Source organism: Polyodon spathula, chromosome 12 (genome assembly GCF_017654505.1).
Source record: "Polyodon spathula isolate WHYD16114869_AA chromosome 12, ASM1765450v1, whole genome shotgun sequence".
Taxonomy (NCBI): Eukaryota; Metazoa; Chordata; class Actinopteri; order Acipenseriformes; family Polyodontidae; genus Polyodon; species Polyodon spathula.
In genome coordinates, this window is record NC_054545.1 from 27,785,463 (window position 1) to 27,806,562 (window position 21,100).

The 21,100-nt window shown below is 41.1% G+C and overlaps 1 protein-coding gene across 1 annotated transcript; it reads left to right on the forward strand.

The window, feature by feature from the left end:
• Positions 1 to 124: 124 nt before the first annotated feature.
• Positions 125 to 19,187, forward strand: LOC121323909 (treacle protein-like). The gene is made up of 18 exons (XM_041265240.1): positions 125 to 314; positions 599 to 654; positions 8,391 to 8,527; positions 9,220 to 9,362; positions 10,069 to 10,312; positions 10,640 to 10,713; positions 10,861 to 11,070; positions 11,531 to 11,761; positions 13,220 to 13,475; positions 14,047 to 14,177; positions 15,106 to 15,376; positions 15,599 to 15,696; positions 16,133 to 16,361; positions 16,603 to 16,662; positions 17,079 to 17,618; positions 18,121 to 18,251; positions 18,769 to 18,811; positions 19,101 to 19,187. Exons 1-17 carry the CDS (start codon positions 195 to 197, stop codon positions 18,802 to 18,804), a joined length of 2,967 nt encoding a protein of 988 aa, XP_041121174.1. The 5' UTR covers positions 125 to 194; the 3' UTR covers positions 18,805 to 18,811; positions 19,101 to 19,187.
• The last annotated feature ends 1,913 nt before the right edge of the window (positions 19,188 to 21,100 follow it).

The window sequence follows — 21,100 nt, forward strand, 5'->3', positions numbered from 1 at the left end:
CACCGTGGTCAGCAGAAGTAAACAAAGTTGAAACTGTGATAGAAAATAAAACTGCATTTCCCAGAGTGCATATTGAAGGGAAGCCAGAAAAAGCTTCCGTTAGCACGGCGGAGAAAAATGCATGAGGTTTAAGGGGAGGGGAGACCGATACAGTAGAAACAACTTGAATTAAATAAGGATTAGTTGTAACATTCATGATGTCTGTTATAGATGGGGACCCTTCTAGAAACGAATTATTGCGTTTGATTTATCAGCATCTTAATGAAAATGGGTACCAGAAAGCAGCTAAAGAACTCAAAATGCAAGTTGGGCAGGTAATATTATTAATTTATATTCGATTATTAATAATATGTTGCTGCATTCTGCACATATTTCGTTTTGTAAAAAAATAAAAAAGATGAATATTGTAGAAAGTTATGCTTGGAAAATGAAGTTGCACAAATAGTAATATATATATATAAACATAAATATGTTTTTAAAGAGACAGGTGAAGCGGTCCATGAACTATGTATGAACCCAACACGCAGTTTCTGGGTCCGTGTAGATCGGCCGCTATTTTATAACACACATGACTTCTTGCGGTTTTACTTTGTTACAGAAGGCTGTACCTGCGCAAGAGGCATCCCTGCAAGACATCTACTCATACTGGGAAAAGTAAGTCAACCAAAGCAAAGGCACAGTTTTTTTGAAAGCCACTAAAAAGATAATGGGTCACCGCAATGGCGGGGGTTGTGCTGGTGGTGAATCAAGCTATTTGCACATGGGGGGGCGTGGGGACGGTTGTGCTAGTGGTGAATCGAGCTATTTGCACATGGCAGTTTTTTTTTTTTTTTTGTTTTGTTTTGTTTTGTTTTAATTGCCCCACGTAGTTGAACAATTAATTTCGGGGGTGGGGATGTTCAAACCGCTAAAACAACCCCTAGCAACACCACTGAATCACAGTGACCTTTTTGAGACTCGGTTTAGCAGCAGAATAGCTTCAGCGGTTTAAAACACCTGAAACATCAACGCGAATCTAGTCTATTATCAACATTATACATTTGCAAATGCAATTATATATGAACTTGACGATAGCTGTTAGGTGTTGCAGTGTATAGGGGTTGTAGGCCAAATTGTCAACACTTGACATATGTAATGCACGCACAGTATGCAATATATATGTACCTAACATGACATTCATTTGTTATGCAAATTATGTTATTCATTGCGTAATATAGAAAAGTTGCATCTCCCTGCTGCAAGTTGGTGTCCGTCTTACTTGACAGCTGATGGGGGATGGTGTGTGGTGGAAATTCTAATAAAGGAAGAGAGACTGCAAGTTCCAAACACACAGGCCTTTATTTATTAAGTTCGCAAACTGTGAACACTCTCAGCACACAAGGTGCTAGATAATCATCGAGTAATGTTCCAACATACAGAGTTGGATCAGTTTCTTATATACCTTAAAACTATTAGTAAGGCAGAAGGCTAGCCAATGATGATTCAGATATTAGCATATAAGGGAAACAATTTATAACTATGCATATGTAGGATATAGCTAAGCAAGCAAATAACAGAATGGCTGTTTTGTGTGTATAGCAAAAAAAGAAAGAAGTCTGGCTCATCTTGTTATCCATTGTCTCACAGCTGCAGCTGCAATGTAGGCAAAACTTTATCGTAAGCAAAGCGTCCAAGGTTATGGGAGCAAGATTACAGTACTCTTCCATGGCAGGCAAATCCAGTTTTCTATAATATTTCTCTTACATTCCCTCCCTTTTGAGACTATGTCTCAACATTACAATATGATTTCAGAAAATGGATTGTCATGGTTTTCTACAGGCATTTAGAGTGGTAAGTTAAGTACTGCATCAGTAGTTTTAACAAAACAATTTAACACATTGTATACCCAAGCAAACACATATTACTATAAGTTAAGCAAGGTTTACAAAGTTTAACATATAGTGTAACATGACAAAGTGACAACCCAACGTATCCCGCTTGCAGATTTTTTTTTTTTCTCTTTTTGTTCTGAGTTCTGTGTGATTTTCAGTGTGGCTGCGGTTTGTAATATCTAGCTCTTTTAATTATCTTTAAGTTCAGTTAAGAGCCAGGTGAGAGACACAGTTAATATGCTGCCAAGAAAAATAAGTCAGGACTCTGGGGGTCCAAAGCTGACTGTCCCAAGGCCATCTGAGCCGTCAACGTTATTCCAGGGGGTGATACATCTCCCTCCGGGCTATAGGGCACTTTTCTTCAATGGCTGGTGTGGACCCACGTTGATCGTTCAGCGACTTTCACCGCTGTCTGTGTTGTCAGGAGCACCTGGAACGGACTTGTCCAGTGTTGTTGATGGCAGTGCTTCCGGCGGAGGTCCCCTGGCAGGAGCCTGTGGAGCGCCCCTTCCTTCGGTTCCGGTAGGGCGGCTTTTACCCTGGGAAAACTAGACTTCAGAACATTGTTAAGAGAAGCACAATATTTTACCATTTCATTTTCACATCCCATTAGGGTGAGCCTATTTTGAGGAAAAGGTGTGTTCAGCATCCGCATTGGGCATACCGTCAATACTTCATGGGGTGCTAGCCCGGTAGTACTGTGCGTGCGTCCGTGCATGTACATCAGGGCCAGTGGCAATACTGTAACCCAGAAGAGCCCTGTTTCAGCCATGAGCTTAGTTTAGTTTTTATTGTTTGGTTCACTCTCTCCACCAAGCCTCCGCTTTCGGGGTGGTAGCTACAGTGTGTGCGTAAATCAATTTGTAGGCTTTCAGAAATGTTCTGTACCACACTGTTCACAAAATGAGAACCATTGTCAGATGTCAATTTAGATGGCAGACCCCACCCGGGGTATAATCTCTCTCATTAGGCTTTTTGCTACTGCCATAGCTGTGGCATGTCTGCAGGGAAATGCTTCAATCCATTTAAAAAGGCATCAATTATCACAAGGCAGTACTTGTAACCTTGGCAAGGTGTCAATTCAATAAAATCCATCATAACATGTTCAAAGGGGCCCTCAGGCCTCGGATGAGCGGACACGGACTTAGGCGTGCTGCGGGCTACATTGTTGGTCACACAAATCACACATTTAGCACAAAATTGGTTAGCATATGTTTAAAAACCTGGAGCAAACAAAAAATTGTTAACGACATTCACCACCCCTCCCTTTGACACATGGTCTTGGCCGTGTGCCAACTTAGCTACATAAAGGAAACATGAACGGTGGATCCTCTCCAAATCTTATGAGTAGACTCATAAGAGCATTTGTTTTTCCACAGAGCTATCTCGGCTGGACCCACACTGTGTTGTAAGTCAGCTATGTCCTGTAAAGAAAATACAGATTCAGTTAAGGCAGGTAATGATACCATGGAGCACAGGGGCCTGAGTTGATGCGGCCACTGCTTTAGCAGCAGCATCTGCAACAGCATTCCGTTGAGAGACAGGATCAGAAGCGTTAGTGTGTGCCTGGCACGTTCAACAGGGGCACATCAGTAAGATCGGGTCGTGGCTTGCAGACCTGTTCTACTAAGGCGATGCAATTGTGAGGCTCTCCATCGGCTTCTGTAGGAAGAAGTGTAGCAGGGTTAAGCACAGTACAGCGTTTTAGCACAACATGTGATATGGTCATTAATACATTCTGGTAATGTAGTAGATGAGCTGGAGTCAGATGTGCTGCCTTGGCCTGTGAAATGAGAGCATGTACTCCATGAGGAACATGTACAGTTAGAGGACACATTGCAACTAGGTCAGCACTAGCCAGCACAGCTTCAGTGGCAGCAGCCACCGCCCTCGGGCTACATTATCAAGGCGCTTAGAGTAAAAAGCCACAGGACGTTGTTCTCCTCCCGTGCTCTTGTGTCAGTACTGCCGACATGAATCCTCCCTTTACACAAACAAACAGGTTAAAAGGTTTAGAGTGATCGGGTAACTCAAGACAGGGCGGAGAAGACAAGAGCTGTTTAAGTTTTTTTTTTTTTTTAGGGCAGTCAGTCTGTCAGGAATCCAGTCAATTGTATCTTTCTTAGTCATCTTATGGCTATGTATCAAGTCAGCTAGGGGCTGTGTTACTTCAGCATAATCTTGAAGCTCTGCAGTAGCCAGCCATATCTAGCAACGTCAGGCTGGGGCAGTGTCAGAATTGCAGTGACACGCTCCAGGCTCAATTTCCTGCCTTCCAGTGTAATATCGTGTCCCAGGTATTTTACAGATGGTGACACGAGCTGCAGCTTTTTAATTTTTTTGATACCTTATGGCCATTATGAACGAGATACTCTAAAAGAGCTCTTGTATCAGTTTTGCACGCGTGCTGAGTTTCAGAACATAAAAGCAAATCATCCACATACTGTATGAGTTTGCTTCCACCAGGGGGAACAAAACCTTCCAGATTCTGTGCCAAAGCGGTAGAAAAGACGGCTGGTGACTCAGTGAACCCTTGAGGCATAACTCCAGGTCCATTGTTTCCCCATAAAGGTCAAAGCAAACAAAACTGTGAGTCCCTTGCAACAGGGATGCTGAAGAATGCATTTGCTAAATCAATAACAGTAAACCACTTTGCACTTGGGGGAACAGCTGACAAAACAGTAACTGGGTTTGGCACAATAGGGGTCCTTTCATGTATCATGTCAATTACTTATCTGAGGTCTTGAACAAAGCGCCATTCTCCCGAGGCTTTGCGGACCGGGAGAATCGGGGTGTTGCAAGGCGAGTCTGGGCAGGGTACAATGGCTCCTCTAGAGACCAAAGACGCATGCACAGGAGCAGTGCCTTCCTCTGCTTCCTTGCTGAGAGGATACTGGGTGCGGCTAGGCCAGTGTGTACTTTCCGGTGTGACTGTTAGGGGCTCTGCCCCTTTCATAAGGCCAATGTCATACTTATCTTTTGCCGATAGAGAATCGGGGAGGCCGATCAGCAAGGGTGAAAACGTGACTCCCAGTGCCTCCCCAGGGGGCACATCTCGATTCTCTGCCCCATGAATTCCAGTTGGACAGGCGCGACCCAAAAGAAAGGAGCGCAAACAGCACGAGCACTGGGGGAGAATTTGAACCCATCTTCACTTTGCCAGTCACCTGCAACATAGCCAGACACCAGTATCGTTCCACTCTACGTCATCTGTTTTTGCTACGCTTATATGTGGCACTGAGTCAGTTGTGTGGGAAAGTAAAAACTGATCGCTATTTAGTTTAATGGCTGCAACACAAAAGCGTAAACCTATATACAAGGGTGTGCACGTAATCGTTTAGTTAAATGGAGGTTGTGCTAACCACTTTTTCTCAAAATCATAATCTCTTGATAAAGGTGAGTACAGGGAAGTGCAATGTAAGGCATAAGGTAATATAAACCCAGTTTCGTGACCCCAATGTTGTCGAGCCAATTTAAATAATTCCTCAATTTGTTCGCTTCCGTTTTATATATCCCATGAATAGAACCAACTACGGGTCTCAATCATTTGGGCCATCATCAAGGGACACGAAACGGTAACTAATTTTGCTCACATTCAATTTCACAATTTAATTTACATAGTAGATCTCGCCCCGCTAGGTTACAAGGGCAGCACTCAGAGAAAATAAACCGATGCATAAACGTTTTCCCTTCATATTGTATCAGTTAAGGCATCATAACTTTCTCCCTCAATACTACCCCCGAGGCTCCCACTGTTTTACTGATTCATTTGATATCATTGGGTTATGCATAGTTCTAGCATTTATGACAGACATTGCAGCACCAGTATCAATTAAGAATTCAAATGACTCGCCATTCACGAAGAGATCAACGGTGGGGGCTTCTTGTGGTTTAGAAAAAGTAAACACGTACTGCTTGTTCGCTGTCAGCTGTCCCTGCCTCGCTTCATTCTGGTTTCTGTTCTGTATAATGATACTTGTGGTGGGGGAGCGCTCTGCCAGTTACTCCCGTTGGTTTGCTGGTGTTTCTGACAATCTCTAGCAAAATGTCCTTCCTGGCCACAATTACAGCAACTAGTGTCTTTATTCTGGCTCTGAAAGTTTCTGTTGCCACCGCCTCTGCTTCCCTCTCCCCGACCTCTCCCACCACGCCCGCCCCATCCGTGTCGGTATCCGCCTTGGGTTGGTCCTTCGCCCTGACAATAAGCCAGCTGAGCTGCTTGCAATTTTACTCCTTTTTCGGCTTTTGTCTTTTGATTGCTCTCTTGCTTCCGTTGTTGACTTTCAGCGTGCTTGCAATGTTCAATAATCTGAATGAGGGGAGCCGTCTCCCATCCAATGCATGTCATCCGTACCTGTTTATTCAGGGCAGGTACAAGTCAGTTTATTATGGCTGCTTTTAGCAGACTGTTATATTCATCGGTGCCTGGTTGGAGTCCGCTGTGTTTGCTAAAGCACGTCTCCAATCTTTGTAGCAATGTCTTTAATATCATCTTGTCTCCAGGTGCGCTGAATCAGGACCTCTGACAGCCAGTGCGGGGGGGGGGGGGGGGGGGGGGGGGGGGGAGCATGATAATGCCGTTGTTAGGATTGCTTTTTGGTCCCGACCGTGTAGTGAGCGTGCTGGAAGATCCTGATGTCTCAGGGGATTCTGGCGATGATAAGAAGCTCAGTCCAGGGGGCGACCAAGGGGCTCAAGTCCATCGGGAACCGCCTTGGAAACATGTCGGGTTGCTTGTGGTGGATATCAGACACGGAGGTACGGGTGGCGGACCCGGATGGGTCGGTCAGGCTGAGGAGCAGGGGCTGTGGAAACAGAAACACAATACGTCGCAATATCTATTTCTCTGTCTTTTTTCTTTTTTTTTTCACTTCCTCAGTACTATCTTTCTGACTTGCTTTTACCATTATGCTTTTAGCTTGCAGTGCTGTTTGTCTTTCTGTTTCTCGTTCCAATTTCCTATAACTATCCCAGTCTTTTTCTCTTTCTCTGTCTTCTCAAACTCTAACTTTTCTCTACATTCTTGTAACTTCCTTTCACTCAGGGATCAGTTATTTTGTGCCAAAAAACAACCTGGTCTACAACACCGTGACCCCATTTATCAACCATTGTTCGTCCCGGTCCAACCAGCGGGTCAAGGAGACAGACCTCTTTTTTTTTACTATTACTTGACCCCATTGTAATCAAACCCACGTCCACACACACACACACATGGTCACTCGCTCATTCACACGGTTATCTGTCGTACACACTATATCACTGCCTATTTTTATTTGTACCAGTTGCACAGAAATATAACTTTTCTTAATTACCATTCAACAGTGCGCTAAGTATATTAATCAACTACACTAGTAGTATGACTTTTTTTTTTTTTTTTTTCCAAAACTGTGCACTTAATTTTTTCGGTTGTTGTTTTTGGTTCAATATTCGGTATTTCATACAATGTCTTTTTAACTAGTTTCATTTGTAATTACTTATTAGTATTATTCATAGATCAGTCAAATCACTTAATTTACCTGTTTCCGGATCAGGATTTCTATGTCTATTAGCCAACAGAGTTCCCAAAACTTTTCTGCGCAGCCCGTTCCCAGAACAGGTTTTACCAGGTTCCCAGAACCTGAACTAATTGGTCTATCTTAATTTTGTCCTCTAGACAATAGAGTTCCCAGAACTCTATTTGCGCAGCCCGTTCCCAGAACGCGTTTTACCAGGTTCCCAGAACCTGAACCAATTGGTCTATTTTATGTATGAAGAACACCAGTCTCACCCTTTGTCTTTGTTCGGGATGGCCTATCCGTCCACTGATGCTCCCAGCCGGGTTCAAGGTGGGTCCTTCTCCTCTGAAATTATTTCAGAGTGTGGTTCCCTGAGCCACTCCTAAGCAGCCCCCGTGCACGGTTAACCTCAAAGACCCCGGGAGCGATTGGAAAACAGAGCTAGCCATCCCATCCTCGTCGCCAAGAATTGTCGTGGAAATTCTAATAAAGGAAGAGAGACTGCGAGTTCCAAACACACAGGCCTTCATTTATTAAGTTTGCAAACTGAACACTCTCAACACACAGGGTGCTAGATAATCATCGAGTAGTGTTCCAACATACAGAGTTGGATCAGTTTCTTATATACCTTAAAACTATCAGTAAGGCAGAAGGCTAGCCAATGATGATTCAGATATTAGCATATAAGGGAAACAATTTATAACTATGCATACATAGGATATAGCTAAGCAAGCAAATAACAGAATGGCTGTTTTGTGTGTATAGCAAAAAAAGAAAGATAAGTCTGGCTCATCTTATTATCCATTGTCTCACAGCTGCAACTGCAATGTAGGCAAAACTTTATCTTAAGCAAAGCGTACAAGGTTATGGGAGCAAGATTACAGTACTCTTCCATGGCAGGCAAATCCAATTTTCTATAATATTTCTCTTACATGTGTTAACTAAAAAGTGCTTCTTATTCCTGTTTCGTGATGTTTAAATATAAACTGCATGTTTTATTTATTTATTTATTTTTGCATTCTAGAGCCCCAGAACATTTGAAAAAGAGAAAGTTAAACCAAGTGAATAGTGTTTCTCCATGCAAGAAGCCTCGCCTATCCGATCCTGCCAGCAGCAGTGAGAGCTCGGTCCAGGAGGATGCAAGCAAAACCCAGGCAAAGGGTAACTTGGACTGCTTACTGATCTATACTGTTGCCATGAAGACTGAAACAGCCTGATTTCTGTCTGTGAAAAACACATATTAAAAGGGCACAGTGCCCCATACAGCTTTACAATATATTGCAGGTTGTTACTTTCTGATGTTGAAAATATAAGAGCGTTTTTGGTGTGTTCTATAAAATATTATAAGAATAACAAAAATGATTTTTGCCTTGCGTGCAATTTACATTAGGGAGTGTTCAGTTTTGGTACCTATTTTCTAAAGTGTTGCATCCTGGTGCCTGTGCTGTGGGACCCATGGTCTGTGCAGCAAGACCACTGGAGTGATTCTGAACTGTGATTAGAGCTACATCTTTAGCAAACAGTACATTTCTAGTTGGAGCCCTGCAGAAAATTAGTGATACCCAAATTGTCTACTACTCATACAAATTGTATATACACCATGTTTCAGGCCTTTAAGAGTCATAGGGCCCTGCTGGAAATGTTTTCCCAGTATAGAAATCTTCGAAGTTGGTGTAAAAAGTCATCTCTTTCACCTGCATATTTTAATTATACATGTAAATATATGTTTCCAGTTCATTTTCCATTGTAACATGTTTTTGTTTGAGGCCCGTGTTTTCAGTTGCTGCTGTATTCTTTGATCTAAGCTGATGGCACAGGAATATATTATGAGCTGTTTTTCATTGCTCTGGCAGCCAGTAAGGCAGTAGGGGAGTCTGCAGGCTTGGCTAAGGGAAGGAAGTCTCCAGGCCCTGCTGTCTTGGAAAAGATACTCCAGAGCAGCAGCGAGGAAGACTCGGACTCCACAGAGGAAGAACCAGGGAAAAAACCTGCCCCGGTAACAACATACTTACACGTGTTTTTAATTGCATTTCGGAACAATTCACTTTGGGAAATGGCTACAGTGGTTTCATACTTGCATGTTTTGAATTATGTTGCCCCATCGTAGCAGACCTTGATCTGAAATGTCAAAATTACTAAATGTGGTGGGAATGCTTTGACTATTGTTTTATGTTTTCCACTGTGAGCATTGTCAATGATATTTTTACAATGTTCTGGTATTAACTGTTGAATACAATCAGTTTAGATAGTGGTTTTGAAATCTACAGCGTGTAAGAATGGTAAAATAAAATTGTAACCTGTTAATACCTACTTTTTTGTTTAGTACATTTTCCAAAAAAAATAAAATAAAATAAAAGATTTGTTGATTTTATTTGTTTATCCCATTTATTTGCATACATTGAAACGACCATAGGGTTAGTAAAATTATCCAGTATGTTGCTTTTTTCACATTGTCAGTCAGTATGTGGTTCAAGTTGAACATGCATTTTTCATTTCAGTTTTCAAGATAATATTGTGTAGTATTTAAAATTTAATGCATCATGTAAGGGTAACCATAGCAACTGTGTGGCAAACCTGTGAGTAACAAGAGAAGCAGTGATTGGTTAATCGGGACAAGAAGGCATCTGAAGAAAAGTCTTTAAATAAATGCTAATTGTATTTTTGGCTGTATTCCTAGAATTCTTACACCTTATCTTTTGTAGGTAAAACCGGCAGCAATTCCTGCCAAAGCCACTCCAGGAAAAGTTTTCCAAGCCAACCTTGCTGCCTCAAAGCTCATCCTAAACAAGGCCACCCCAGCAAAGGTATCAAGCCCAGCCCCCAGCAAGCCTGTGCCTTCCACTACTAAACAGTCTAAGACTCCAAAGAAGGAGGAGAGCTCTGAGAGTGACTCGTCGGAGAGCAAGGAAGAAAAGACGCCAGCTGTGAAACCACCACAGAAACCTGGTACATGAATAAAGCATTTTGTTTGTTGGTGGGAAAGTGAAATCCCTGTATGTACAGTGTGTTTTACCTAAAGACCTGCTTATACAATTATAAAGTAGGTTCAGACATTATTTACCACAATTTATTGAGAGTATCTGTATCTGAGTATATATGGAATAACTCCTCATTGTGTCACGCATACATTTCAACGTGTAGCTACTGCATGGTGGATTGTAGTCATGGCAGTGTACTTTTTTATGATACTTCTGGCTCTGTATTTGCTAGGGATGTATTTAAATACATGCTTTGTTATTTACACTTGCTAGTTTGTTTTCCTTTTTGTTGTAGCAGCTCCAGTTTCTAAGGCTGAAAGCAACAGTGAGGATTCAGACTCCGAGCAAGAAGCAAAGAAAAAATCCCAGGTTAGACTGTTATAATTAGGCAGCTATACCCAACACAGCAGGTTTTACCTGGTAGGTAATTCCAAGATTCTAAACTTAATGGCTGATGTATTACCAATGTGCAGTATTAAAACGTCTTTATTGGTTTAACCCAAAAATGTTTCCTAGGTAACGTCAGTGGAAAAGGGACCCCTTCCTAAAGCAGTGCAGGCCAGCACCACTCCGGGAAAGGTTGCCACGGCGACCTTGGCCTCAGGCACAGCTTCTCAGGTCAAGTCAGCACCAGGGAAGGTCACAGCTGGGAAAGAGAAGGAGACAGGAAGTTCAGAGAACGAGAGCAGTGATTCGTCAGAGAGTGAAGAAGAGGCAACAGTACAGGTGTGTGGGAAGCTCTTTTTCCCGTTGTTACTTTAAAAGGTAAATGGCTTCAAAGGACAATATAACAAGGTGCAATGGGCATAAAATACAAGTTCATAAATATTTGCAACCATGATAGTCAAATCAGACCCCCGAAGATATTTTAATTCCAGACACTTTGTCATAGTATTTCACTGGTAGTTTTGAATTACTTCAACATTTGACCAACGCTATAACTTAATTGTACTATAGTCTGTACTAAGTTATCTTAAGTAATACTTAGTGCCTTAATTGTATTTATAATCAAATAAACTGTATTAAATAATCTTGTTCTCATGGCTACTTTTTTTGCTACCTCCCAAAATCTGTCAGTGTCTTCCTGATCTCGAAATAACCTGTTTAAAACCAAGAAGAATATTCCTGTGTTTTGTACTCTGTTGTATTGTTCTTTGAAGCCATATTCAATTGGTTTATGTTGTAGAAAGCCTTCATCAAGCCGAAGGCAAATCAAGTGTCTGGACTAACTGGGAAGCAAGTCATTGCAAAGGCTGCCCCGGGAAAAGTTTCTTCTGCAGCCCTGGGTCGATCTACCAGGACACATCCAAGCCAGGTCACAGCCAAGCCTGCTGCAGTGGGGAAGAAGGAAGAGGAGAGCTCCAAGAGTGACAGCAGTGAGTCTTCAGAGAGTGAGGAGGCGCAGCCACCTGCACAGGCAAGTAACAATCTCTTTGCAAGGTTTTAGCCAGTCTGGTGTCACTGACCTGTATGTATTATATCTTGAGCATAACAAAAGGGGACAAGGGATTTTATATTGCTAGCTATAACACTAGAAAAGAAGATGGGTTTTTAAAAGGTTGGTTACAGTTCTTGTAATTCATCAGGTACTTGATCTGAAATCCCAGAGTGGAGTGTATTTTGAGCAGGGGTGTCAAACTCAGTTCCTGGAGGGCCGCAGTGTTTTCTGGTTTTTGTTCCACCCGAGCTCTCAATTACTGAATTGGTCTAATGATTTGATTACTTGGACAAATGTAACACTTCTCCTGGTCTCAAAATGTTTCATAGTTTTGTGTACCTTGAATCATGTGCATTTTTTAAATCGTCAACTGTAAAAGACCTTAAAAAATATGAAATGTCCAATTGAACAAGTACTTTGATCAATGATGCTAATTGAGAGCTTAAGTTGGAATGAAGGATTGGAGTTTGACACCCCTGATCTTGAGGATGTTATACTGACTCAGATTGGCCATGTTGCTCTTAAAAGAAAAGAAAAAAAAAATTCCTTCATTATCTGACTAACTTCCTTTCTTTCTGCCCCTTTGTTTTATTAAGTGTTGTATGTTGTCTGTAGTCTGTTAATGTTGGTGTTTATGTATAAAATACACGGGATACAAATATGGGTTATGAGCACAAGTGTTTAAAATGTATATTTGTATTTAGGCACAACACTTCACGTGCAGGTAATATGTGAGCATGGGGAATTGCACTTTTATTAATTCAGATGCAGTTGTACCGAGACTCCAATTGATTGACTTGTTAGCAATCGAATCTCGGTACAGCTGCATAAAAGCTTTGTGTTCGGGAAGTGGAGAACAGGTGAGAGAGAGGAGAGTAATTTTAAATATAAAGATTAAATATAAACAAATACAGTACTTGTTGGGTTCGTCCACTTTGTTTGTTTGTTTGTCTCTCTATTTACTTTGGCCAACGCGCCCTTTATTTTCAGTCGTGTGTTTTGTTTAAATCTTTTGTTTTATTATTATTATTTACAATAAACTCACCGCCATTTATCAGTGTTTGGAGTCTATTTCTGGTCTGACGTCACCCCTGCAAAGCCATCCTGTTCACACTTCCATATGGTAACCATATTTTTATTACACAAACAGATCCTTTTATTTAAGGCATTTTTTAGGCCAGTTGTTACGAGCAATGTGTGTTGCTTTTTTTTCATGGTGATCCATAGTCACTGAAGTTTGTTTGCTGTGCAGTTATTTGGGGAACAGACAAAAGTTACAAGTGTGCAGATCAGTTGACTGCGAATTGGGTTAGTGTTGCAACATTGCAATCCAAACTCTGATCTGTTTGGAAGGTGCTGTGCTTAATCATCCAGGTTTCAGCAGTATCCCAGTTCTTTACCTCACCATATTAATTGCAAGCTTGGTTTGTGTTGCAGGCAGCAGTCAGGGTGCCAATAGCAAATTCACTGGCAGGAACACCAGCAAAGCAAGTCAATAAATTCCATATTTTGGGGAAGGCTTCTTCTCCAACCCCAGGAAAATCCCCCAAGCCAGCTCCAAGCCAGGTCAAAGCCAGCTCAAAGACTACTGCAGTGGGGAAGAAGGAGAGTTCAGAGAGTGGCAGTAGTGGCTCTTCAGAGAGTGAGGAGGAGAAGGAAAAGCCCCATGCTGCTGAAACTCCACTGAAGCCAGGTATACATTCCGTTTTAATATTTGTAGGCATGGATCTAATTAAGCAGTAGTGCCAATCAATGATAGCTCTACCATGTGAAAGTTGACCGCGACGGGAGTTATGCATCCTGAGCCGAAGGTGCAATTACTGAACAGTCTGTGTACGATGGAATCTGAACTACCAACACAATCTCTCATTAAACACCACTCTAAAATGCCTCCTAACTCGCCATGTTTTTACCTTCAGCCAAAGCCTTTCTCTCCTGGAAATATATATATGAATGGAGCAATATTACTGAACTGTCTGCATCTCTCTTTGTTGAAAGATGCTGTGTCTGTGCTCCAGTCGACTGGCTTTCGGCAGTTGCAGGTACAGGATTGGTTGCTTTCGTCAATGCAAAGTATTGATTGGCTGATTTTTATTCATCAGTTCTAGCTTGCGATTGTTTGAGCTTATGAAGGCTTATGTTTACGAACCAGTTGCCTCAGATTTCATGAAACTTTGCATGGGCATTTGACCTGCAAATGACACTTGGTATAACTGCTTCTCGCAATAAAGCAGCCTAATGGACCTCACTGATTCCTCCTTTAGCTCTCAAGATTACTGCAGCAACTCCAAAACAGAGCCTGTCTGCTGCTGCGTCCAAACCTGCAGCCTCCGAATCCGACAGTGACAGTGACGACTCCAGTGAGGAAGAGGAAGCCCCAAGGAAACCTCTTCAGGTACAAAGACTCTTATATAAAGAGGTATAAGCATGGGGGTGCTTGGGTGGGTGTTAAAGCCTTTAAAATGTATTCAATGATTAAGCAATTCATAAACCTTACGTGTGCCACATTGCTGTTCAATGTGATGGTTACCTGAGTACAACTCCTCCTCACTAATTGGTATTCAAAAAAATCTGACATATTAACTGTGATATGGGGGTCTTGTATAAGAATGATAATGCATATGAGGTAGTGAGTGTGACAGGATGGACTGAGTGGTGACATCAGGCCAGAATGCTGGAATCAAACAGACAGGCAGTACTGCAGGGCAAAAAGACGCTGTGCATCGTTTATTTAAATAACAAAAATAAATAAAATATCTAAACAGAAAACACTGTTCACAGAGCGAAAAGAAAGGTTTTAAATAAAACAAATCCCATACACAAAAACACAGGTCAGGCTGGGCAATTGCCCTCACTGTTCCTATATATTTTTAGTTTCAGTTTCGTTTCTCTCCTCTGGCTCTCCCGTTCCTCCTCCAAACACCCACCCGAGTGCCGAGAGCTGCAGGCTTATATACCGGCCGAGGGAGTTAACTAGCTGGTAATTATTCTACTACCCCTCGGCCACAATCTGCACAAGTTTATTGATTACTGGCAGAGGACGAGCTGCCAACCTTGCCTCTGCCAAAACACATTGAAATAAATAAAAACAGTACACACTGCTTAGCCGTCAAATATACAAATACACAAATACACAAAAACAAAATACAACACAGGGGCGGGGGAACCCTGTTCTAAACATAAACAAACGTACAGGGATCCTCGCCCTGTTACAGTGAGTAAATGAGGTTTAGAGATTATTACATTATATCAGCCAGATGTTGCTTCCCCCCTAAATGGTTGACAGTGATTCGTAATGTATAATATAAACTTCTTATTCACAGAAAGCATCTATTGTAAAGGCAACCACCTCTGTTTCTAAAACTCCTTTGAAAACACTCACCAAGGGCACTCCTGTCAAGCCAGGGGCAGCAAAGCCAACCCCAGGGAAGGTTTCAGCTCTGGCCCAGCCTGGAAAAGCCACATCCAGCCAGGCCAAAGTAACCCCAAAGGCAGGGATTGGAAAGGAAGAGGATGAGAGCAGCGATTCATCAGAGAGCAAGGAGGAGGCGCGCACACCAGTCAAACCAGTAGTAAAGCTACAGCAGAAACCTGGTACTGTACCAATACAGCCTAGAATGCCATTACAGTGAATGCCATTACAACATAGTCTATGTTGCCCTTGCTTTATAGAAATGCATACACTTGTTTAGTATAAAATGTATATATCTCAATAAAAAATGCACTACATCTAACAATAGCTTAAGTTTCTGTCGTACCACAGATGCGCAGTAAATGACGTTTGACCCAGTGAAGCTCTGTTTTCTTTTTATCCAGATGCTACCCCGAAGCGGTTAGCTGTGCCCACGATTTCCAAGACAAAGACTTGTGAGAGTGAGAGCACTGACGATTCCAGCGACGAAGACCCAGCACAGGTATAGAAGACAGCCTACAGCAATGGCCCTGCTCTGGTGAATACTCACACTAGGACAGTTGCTCTTTTGGTTTTCCTATCTTGTTAAAGGATACGTACACCATACTACAGACTGAGTGAGGTACTGTCTGTAAACTGTCCAAAACATGGTTCGACAGTAACAGCCCATTTAACCCTTTATACTCTGGACCCCCTGGTGTAGATGGTGTTCTATTCTGAGTATGACCATTTGTATATTGTATTAAATGGAATTACTGAGGGGGGAATAAATTATACTAAAATAAAATAAGTTATACTGGTAATGTTAAATGGGGGGGGGGGGGGGGGGGGGGTCAGTGAGTGAAACTGTTGTTTTTGCAGTTAAATTTATGGTAAAGATTTTGTGGACTTTGTTTTTTATTGATTATAGTTCTAGTACTAATGAAATACGTGTTTAGTCCCTTCAAGCACAGAAGGCCCTGGTTGCCAAAGTAGTGCAGCAGAAAAAGTGTTCCTTGAACCCATGCCCCCTGAAGCTCGGGCACAAAGGCACCGTGATGCCTGCATCGAGCAGGAACAAGACTCCCGTGAAGCCAGCGGGCACTCCAGCGCAGGAGGATCGCTCTGAGAGCCACGGCAGAGACACGGATCTGGAGAAGCGCAGAGAGCCGACTCGCACGCCTACAGGTACACAGAAACATTGCAGGGTGGGGAAAACACCTTCTTATTCCATACAAAAAAGGCCAGGTCTTGTAATTGTCTTCTTTTAATAAATACAAAATGCCTTATTCAATTTCTTCTTTTTTTTGGCTGTAAAAGGAAGACAATTCTATTTAGATGTAAAGATGGATGTGGCAGTTACATGAAAATGAACAGTGTCTTCTAGTGATTTTCTAATTTGGGCCATGCTGCTAACTGTTTGTTTCAGTGAAAACTCCTGCAAACACCAATCAGAAGAGCCAAGCACAGGAGGAGGACAGTGACTCAGGTAATTAGACAATGGTGTTTAACATCGCCAGTCTACAAACCCTCCATAGGTTCTGACTTGAGATAATCATGTTTGCTGCAAAACCTCTTATACCTAATTAATCAGTGTAGGAATATACAAGACGTAGAGGCTTTAGTCATTTTTATTGGTGCCATAATTTAGACACTCGTCATGTGGCTGGGCTGCTACTGGATTGAGAGGGAAATTGTCTGCGGAAGAATAAATGCCCATCTTCTACCTCCAAGTTTGCCGTGCATTGAAATGTGACCTCTCTTTGTATTAACTGTATCTTGCGCTTTACTGGGTTTGTATATTATATATTGTATACAGGGAACTGTATCTTATATTGTAAAGCTTGATAGTTGATATTTCTTGATTTTCTTTTTATTCGCATGTTGCAAAATTGTTTTTCGCAGACAGTGACTCTTCCGAGGAAGAAGCCACGACAATGTCAACCTCTACTGTAAGCCACTCGGCACAGAAGACAAGCCAAAAAGGAGCAGAGAAAGGAGCACTGGCAGTGAAAGCTGAGAGGAAAACAAAAGCCAAGGCAGCACCTAAAAGTCCCAAACCTACTGGGGGCAATACTAAAGAGACTGCTGTGGGGAAGACAGTCCAGCAGCTGCTTTCCATTGCAGTCAACGAGTCACCAGAGACCTCTGACAGTGACGCTGAGGACGGGGAAGCCACCACGGCCATCAAAGTCAGTGGAGGAAAGAAACAAAAAATTACTGGAGGAAAGAGAGCATCAAGGATGGCTGAATCGGAGCAGTCTTCATCTGAGGAGAGGAAGAGAAAACTACCTGCAGGCACTGCTGCTGCAGGGGCAAAGAGAGAAAAGAAGAAATCAAAGCTGGTTAAAAAGCTGAGGCTGGCGAGCGAGGACAGCAAATCTGTCTCCCCATCAAGTGCAAAGCCAAGCCCTATTTTAGTAAAGGGAGAAAAGCAGGAGAAAAGTAAGTGTACAATCACAAGAGTCCATCTTTCTATCTTCAAGAGACCATTACTCTGCCTGGTGTCCTTACTGCTGGGTGAAATTACAGGGGCACTTGCTGGTGTGCATTATGTAGGGTTCATCTTTTACCTTTGCCCATTATGATTGGTTACTTAATCGTGATTGGTTACTTAACAGTAATTAATGTAAAAAACTGAAAACTGTTAAAGAAAAGAAAACACATCGGAACTGTTCTTTCAGTAAATAAACCGTTTGAATTCAAGGACTTGTGAATAGGGATGTGCTGATACACCAAACGTAACAATACAATATGTTTAGCTGTATGCAGGCTGCAATACGATCCAAGTGGTGGTCCTCGTGGGATATTTTTTTGAGGCATAATAGGATCAAATGATAATTTAAATTTAATATTGGGCTCAGTTGTAAAAAGACAACAGCTACACTACTTGTGAACAGCCCTGTTTTTCCGTCATTGTTGTTGTTATTATTTTTGTCAATTGTAGAAAAGAAGTCCATGAAATACAAGAAGAAAAAATTTAAGAATACCCCTTTCCGGCCTGCTCTTGGGTTCAGTCTGGGCACACCCTGCTCGACTGGTAACAGCCCTGTATTAACACAGTCTCTGTCAGCAAAGGTAAGGAGCGAAGGATCCCTGCCTTGGCATAACTGTGTTTTAAGTTTTGTGGCTTGTTAGATTTAAGATGTTCAGGTTGTCTTTTAAGGTGTAAAATCCATTGTCTGAGCCATAATTATATGTGGTGTCCATTTCACTGTCCCCTTAGTTTAGTTTAAATTACAACTCCATCAACATCTCACAGTTGGAGTCTGTAGCTATTGAAGTCTCCCAACACACTGTCCTACTGGACAGTGTGCCCCTTTAAGAGGAAATATTAAGCCGTGGGCTGTCCGTCCCTCCAAGTTTCCTGCCAGGCAACAGATATAAATAGTGTATATTTTTATTTTTATATATATAGTACATATTTGGTGGGTATGAACAAGCCACACATTGTGTCCAGCACCTGTTTGCTGACCATCCTTGTTGAGTTAATAAATGGGAAAAGTTTGTATAAACAGTTTAGCATTGTGTATGGCTTATGTAAGCAGAATAACTGTGTTTTTGTTTTGTTTTTATTATTTTTTTTACTTCTCAGAAAAAAAAGAAGAGTAAATTGACACTGTCCATGTAAACCGAAGGTACGTATGGGAAGAACATTAAACTATGGTTTCAGACGTGTCGGCTAGTAATGGTTAATAGGAAAGTCCCCTCTTGCAGCAAAAGACAAAAAGAAATCAGTAAACCTGTTTATTTTACAATGAGAAGATTCCCTGTTTGCAACCTTTGTGTACACTTACTTGCATTCTCAATGTGTCATTTTATATGGAAGTCTGATTTAGGTGCTGTTAAGTTCATGGATGTACTCTAATTAGCTGGCAATGCAGATTTCAGTGTTAATCTAATGACTTTTTCTGTTTTGTATTAAAGGTGAAAGTTTGCTTTACGTCAGATAAGGTGGACTTCAGGTTTGGAAAAATTGAATCGCAGTGGAGCTAAAGGGAAAAGAAGCACCATCCACAGATGCATATATATATATATATATATATATATATAGATATATAGCTCTGAGAGACGAGAGGAGGAGAGGAGAGGAGAGAGGAGGAGAGGAGAGAGAGGAGAGGGAGAGAGAGAGAGTGGAGAGAGAGAGGAGAGAGAGAGAGAGAGAGAGAGAGATATATAGATTATTATATATGATATATATATATATATATATATATATATATATAGAGAGATATAGAGAGATAGATAGATAGATAGATAGATATAAAATATATAATATATCATTTTTTTATTTATTTTTTGTATAAAAAAAAAATGAACAAAAAAACCATGACATGATTCTTTCTATTTGTTCTAAGGTTTTCTGTTCCGGTTTGTACTTTTTGTAGTTTTCTTACAAGCTCAATGTATATTTTATACTCTTTGTTATGTTTGTGTACCTACAGTTGGAAGTAAAGGTTTAGTTCCAGTTTAGCAGACATCATTTGTGTTTCAGAGTGCTGCTGTTTGGTTAAATGTTAAATCTGTTAACAAGTACACCCTTGTCTGTTGCTTTTGTTCAGTAGGATCAGCTTTTGGGCTAAAGCAGTAAAGCATGAACCAACTTTGGGCCCAAATTATAAATTACTTGGAAATAAAGTGTATGTTGTGTGTATACATAACTGTGTACTTGGGATTGTTTGATATTATGGAACTTTTCTACTATGGATTCCTATGTACATCTCTATGCACAGCACATTCTAGAGTTTTACAGGTATCTAAGAGAACCGTTAATCTAATTGTATAGAAACTTCAGACATTCTTCAGTTATTGTATCCGCATCTGGGGGTACAATGGAGCCTGTCTGGCAGTCTTTTACACCTACAGCTATGGGAAAACGTTTTGCATCACCCTATAAAATGAACTAATTTAGCTTCGTAAGTTGAATGAAATAAAATACATTACATTACAAATAAAATACATTTTTTCCTAGGTTTAGTACTATTTTAAAAGTTTAGTGATCCGTACTAGTTTAAACAAAGTTAAAGAGTTGTATTTATTTATTTATTTATTTATTTATTTATTTCTATTGAACGTGACTGTACTGCGTGTCGTTCCATTCTTTCACCACTAGGTGGTCCTCTCGCGATTCAGTCACTGCCTTCAGACTTTGTTTTTCATCAGCTCATCAGCCTGCGACCCGTGGACTGACTGGCTTTTTTGTTTGTTTGTTTTATTAGTTGTTTCTTTCATTCAAAATGTGGTTTAATAATATGTGAAGGAAATTTATATTAATTAGACTTATATGATCTGTGTGTGTACACTCGTTTGTATCTTTAATATGTTGTCCTCTGTGTTAGGTACTGCACGCAGGAAATAAAAATGTACATTATAAATATCATATGGGACATACTGAAATTGACCTAGGAAAAAAAAAAAAAAAGACCTAGGAGTTTTTGTTGACTCAGAAATGTATTCATCTAGACAATGTGGGGAAGCTATAAAAAAGGCTAACAAGATGCTCAGATACATTGTGAAAAGTGTTGAATTTAAATCAAGGGAAGTAATGTTAAAACTGTACAATGCACTAGTAAGACCTCATCTTGAATATTGTGTGCAGTTCTGGTCACCTCGCTATAAAAAAGATATTGCTGCTCTAGAAAGAGTGCAAAGAAGAGCGACCAGAATTATTCCGGGCTTGAAAGGCATGTCATATGCAGACAGGCTAAAAGAATTGAATCTGTTCAGTCTTGAACAAAGAAGACTACGTGGCGACCTAATTCAAGCATTCAAAATTCTAAAAGGTATTGACAGTGTCGACCCAAGGGACTTTTTCAGCCTGAAAAAAGGAACAAGGACCAGGGGTCACAAATGGAGATTAGACAAAGGGGCATTCAGAACAGAAAATAGGAGGCACTTTTTTACACAGAGAATTGTGAGGGTTTGGA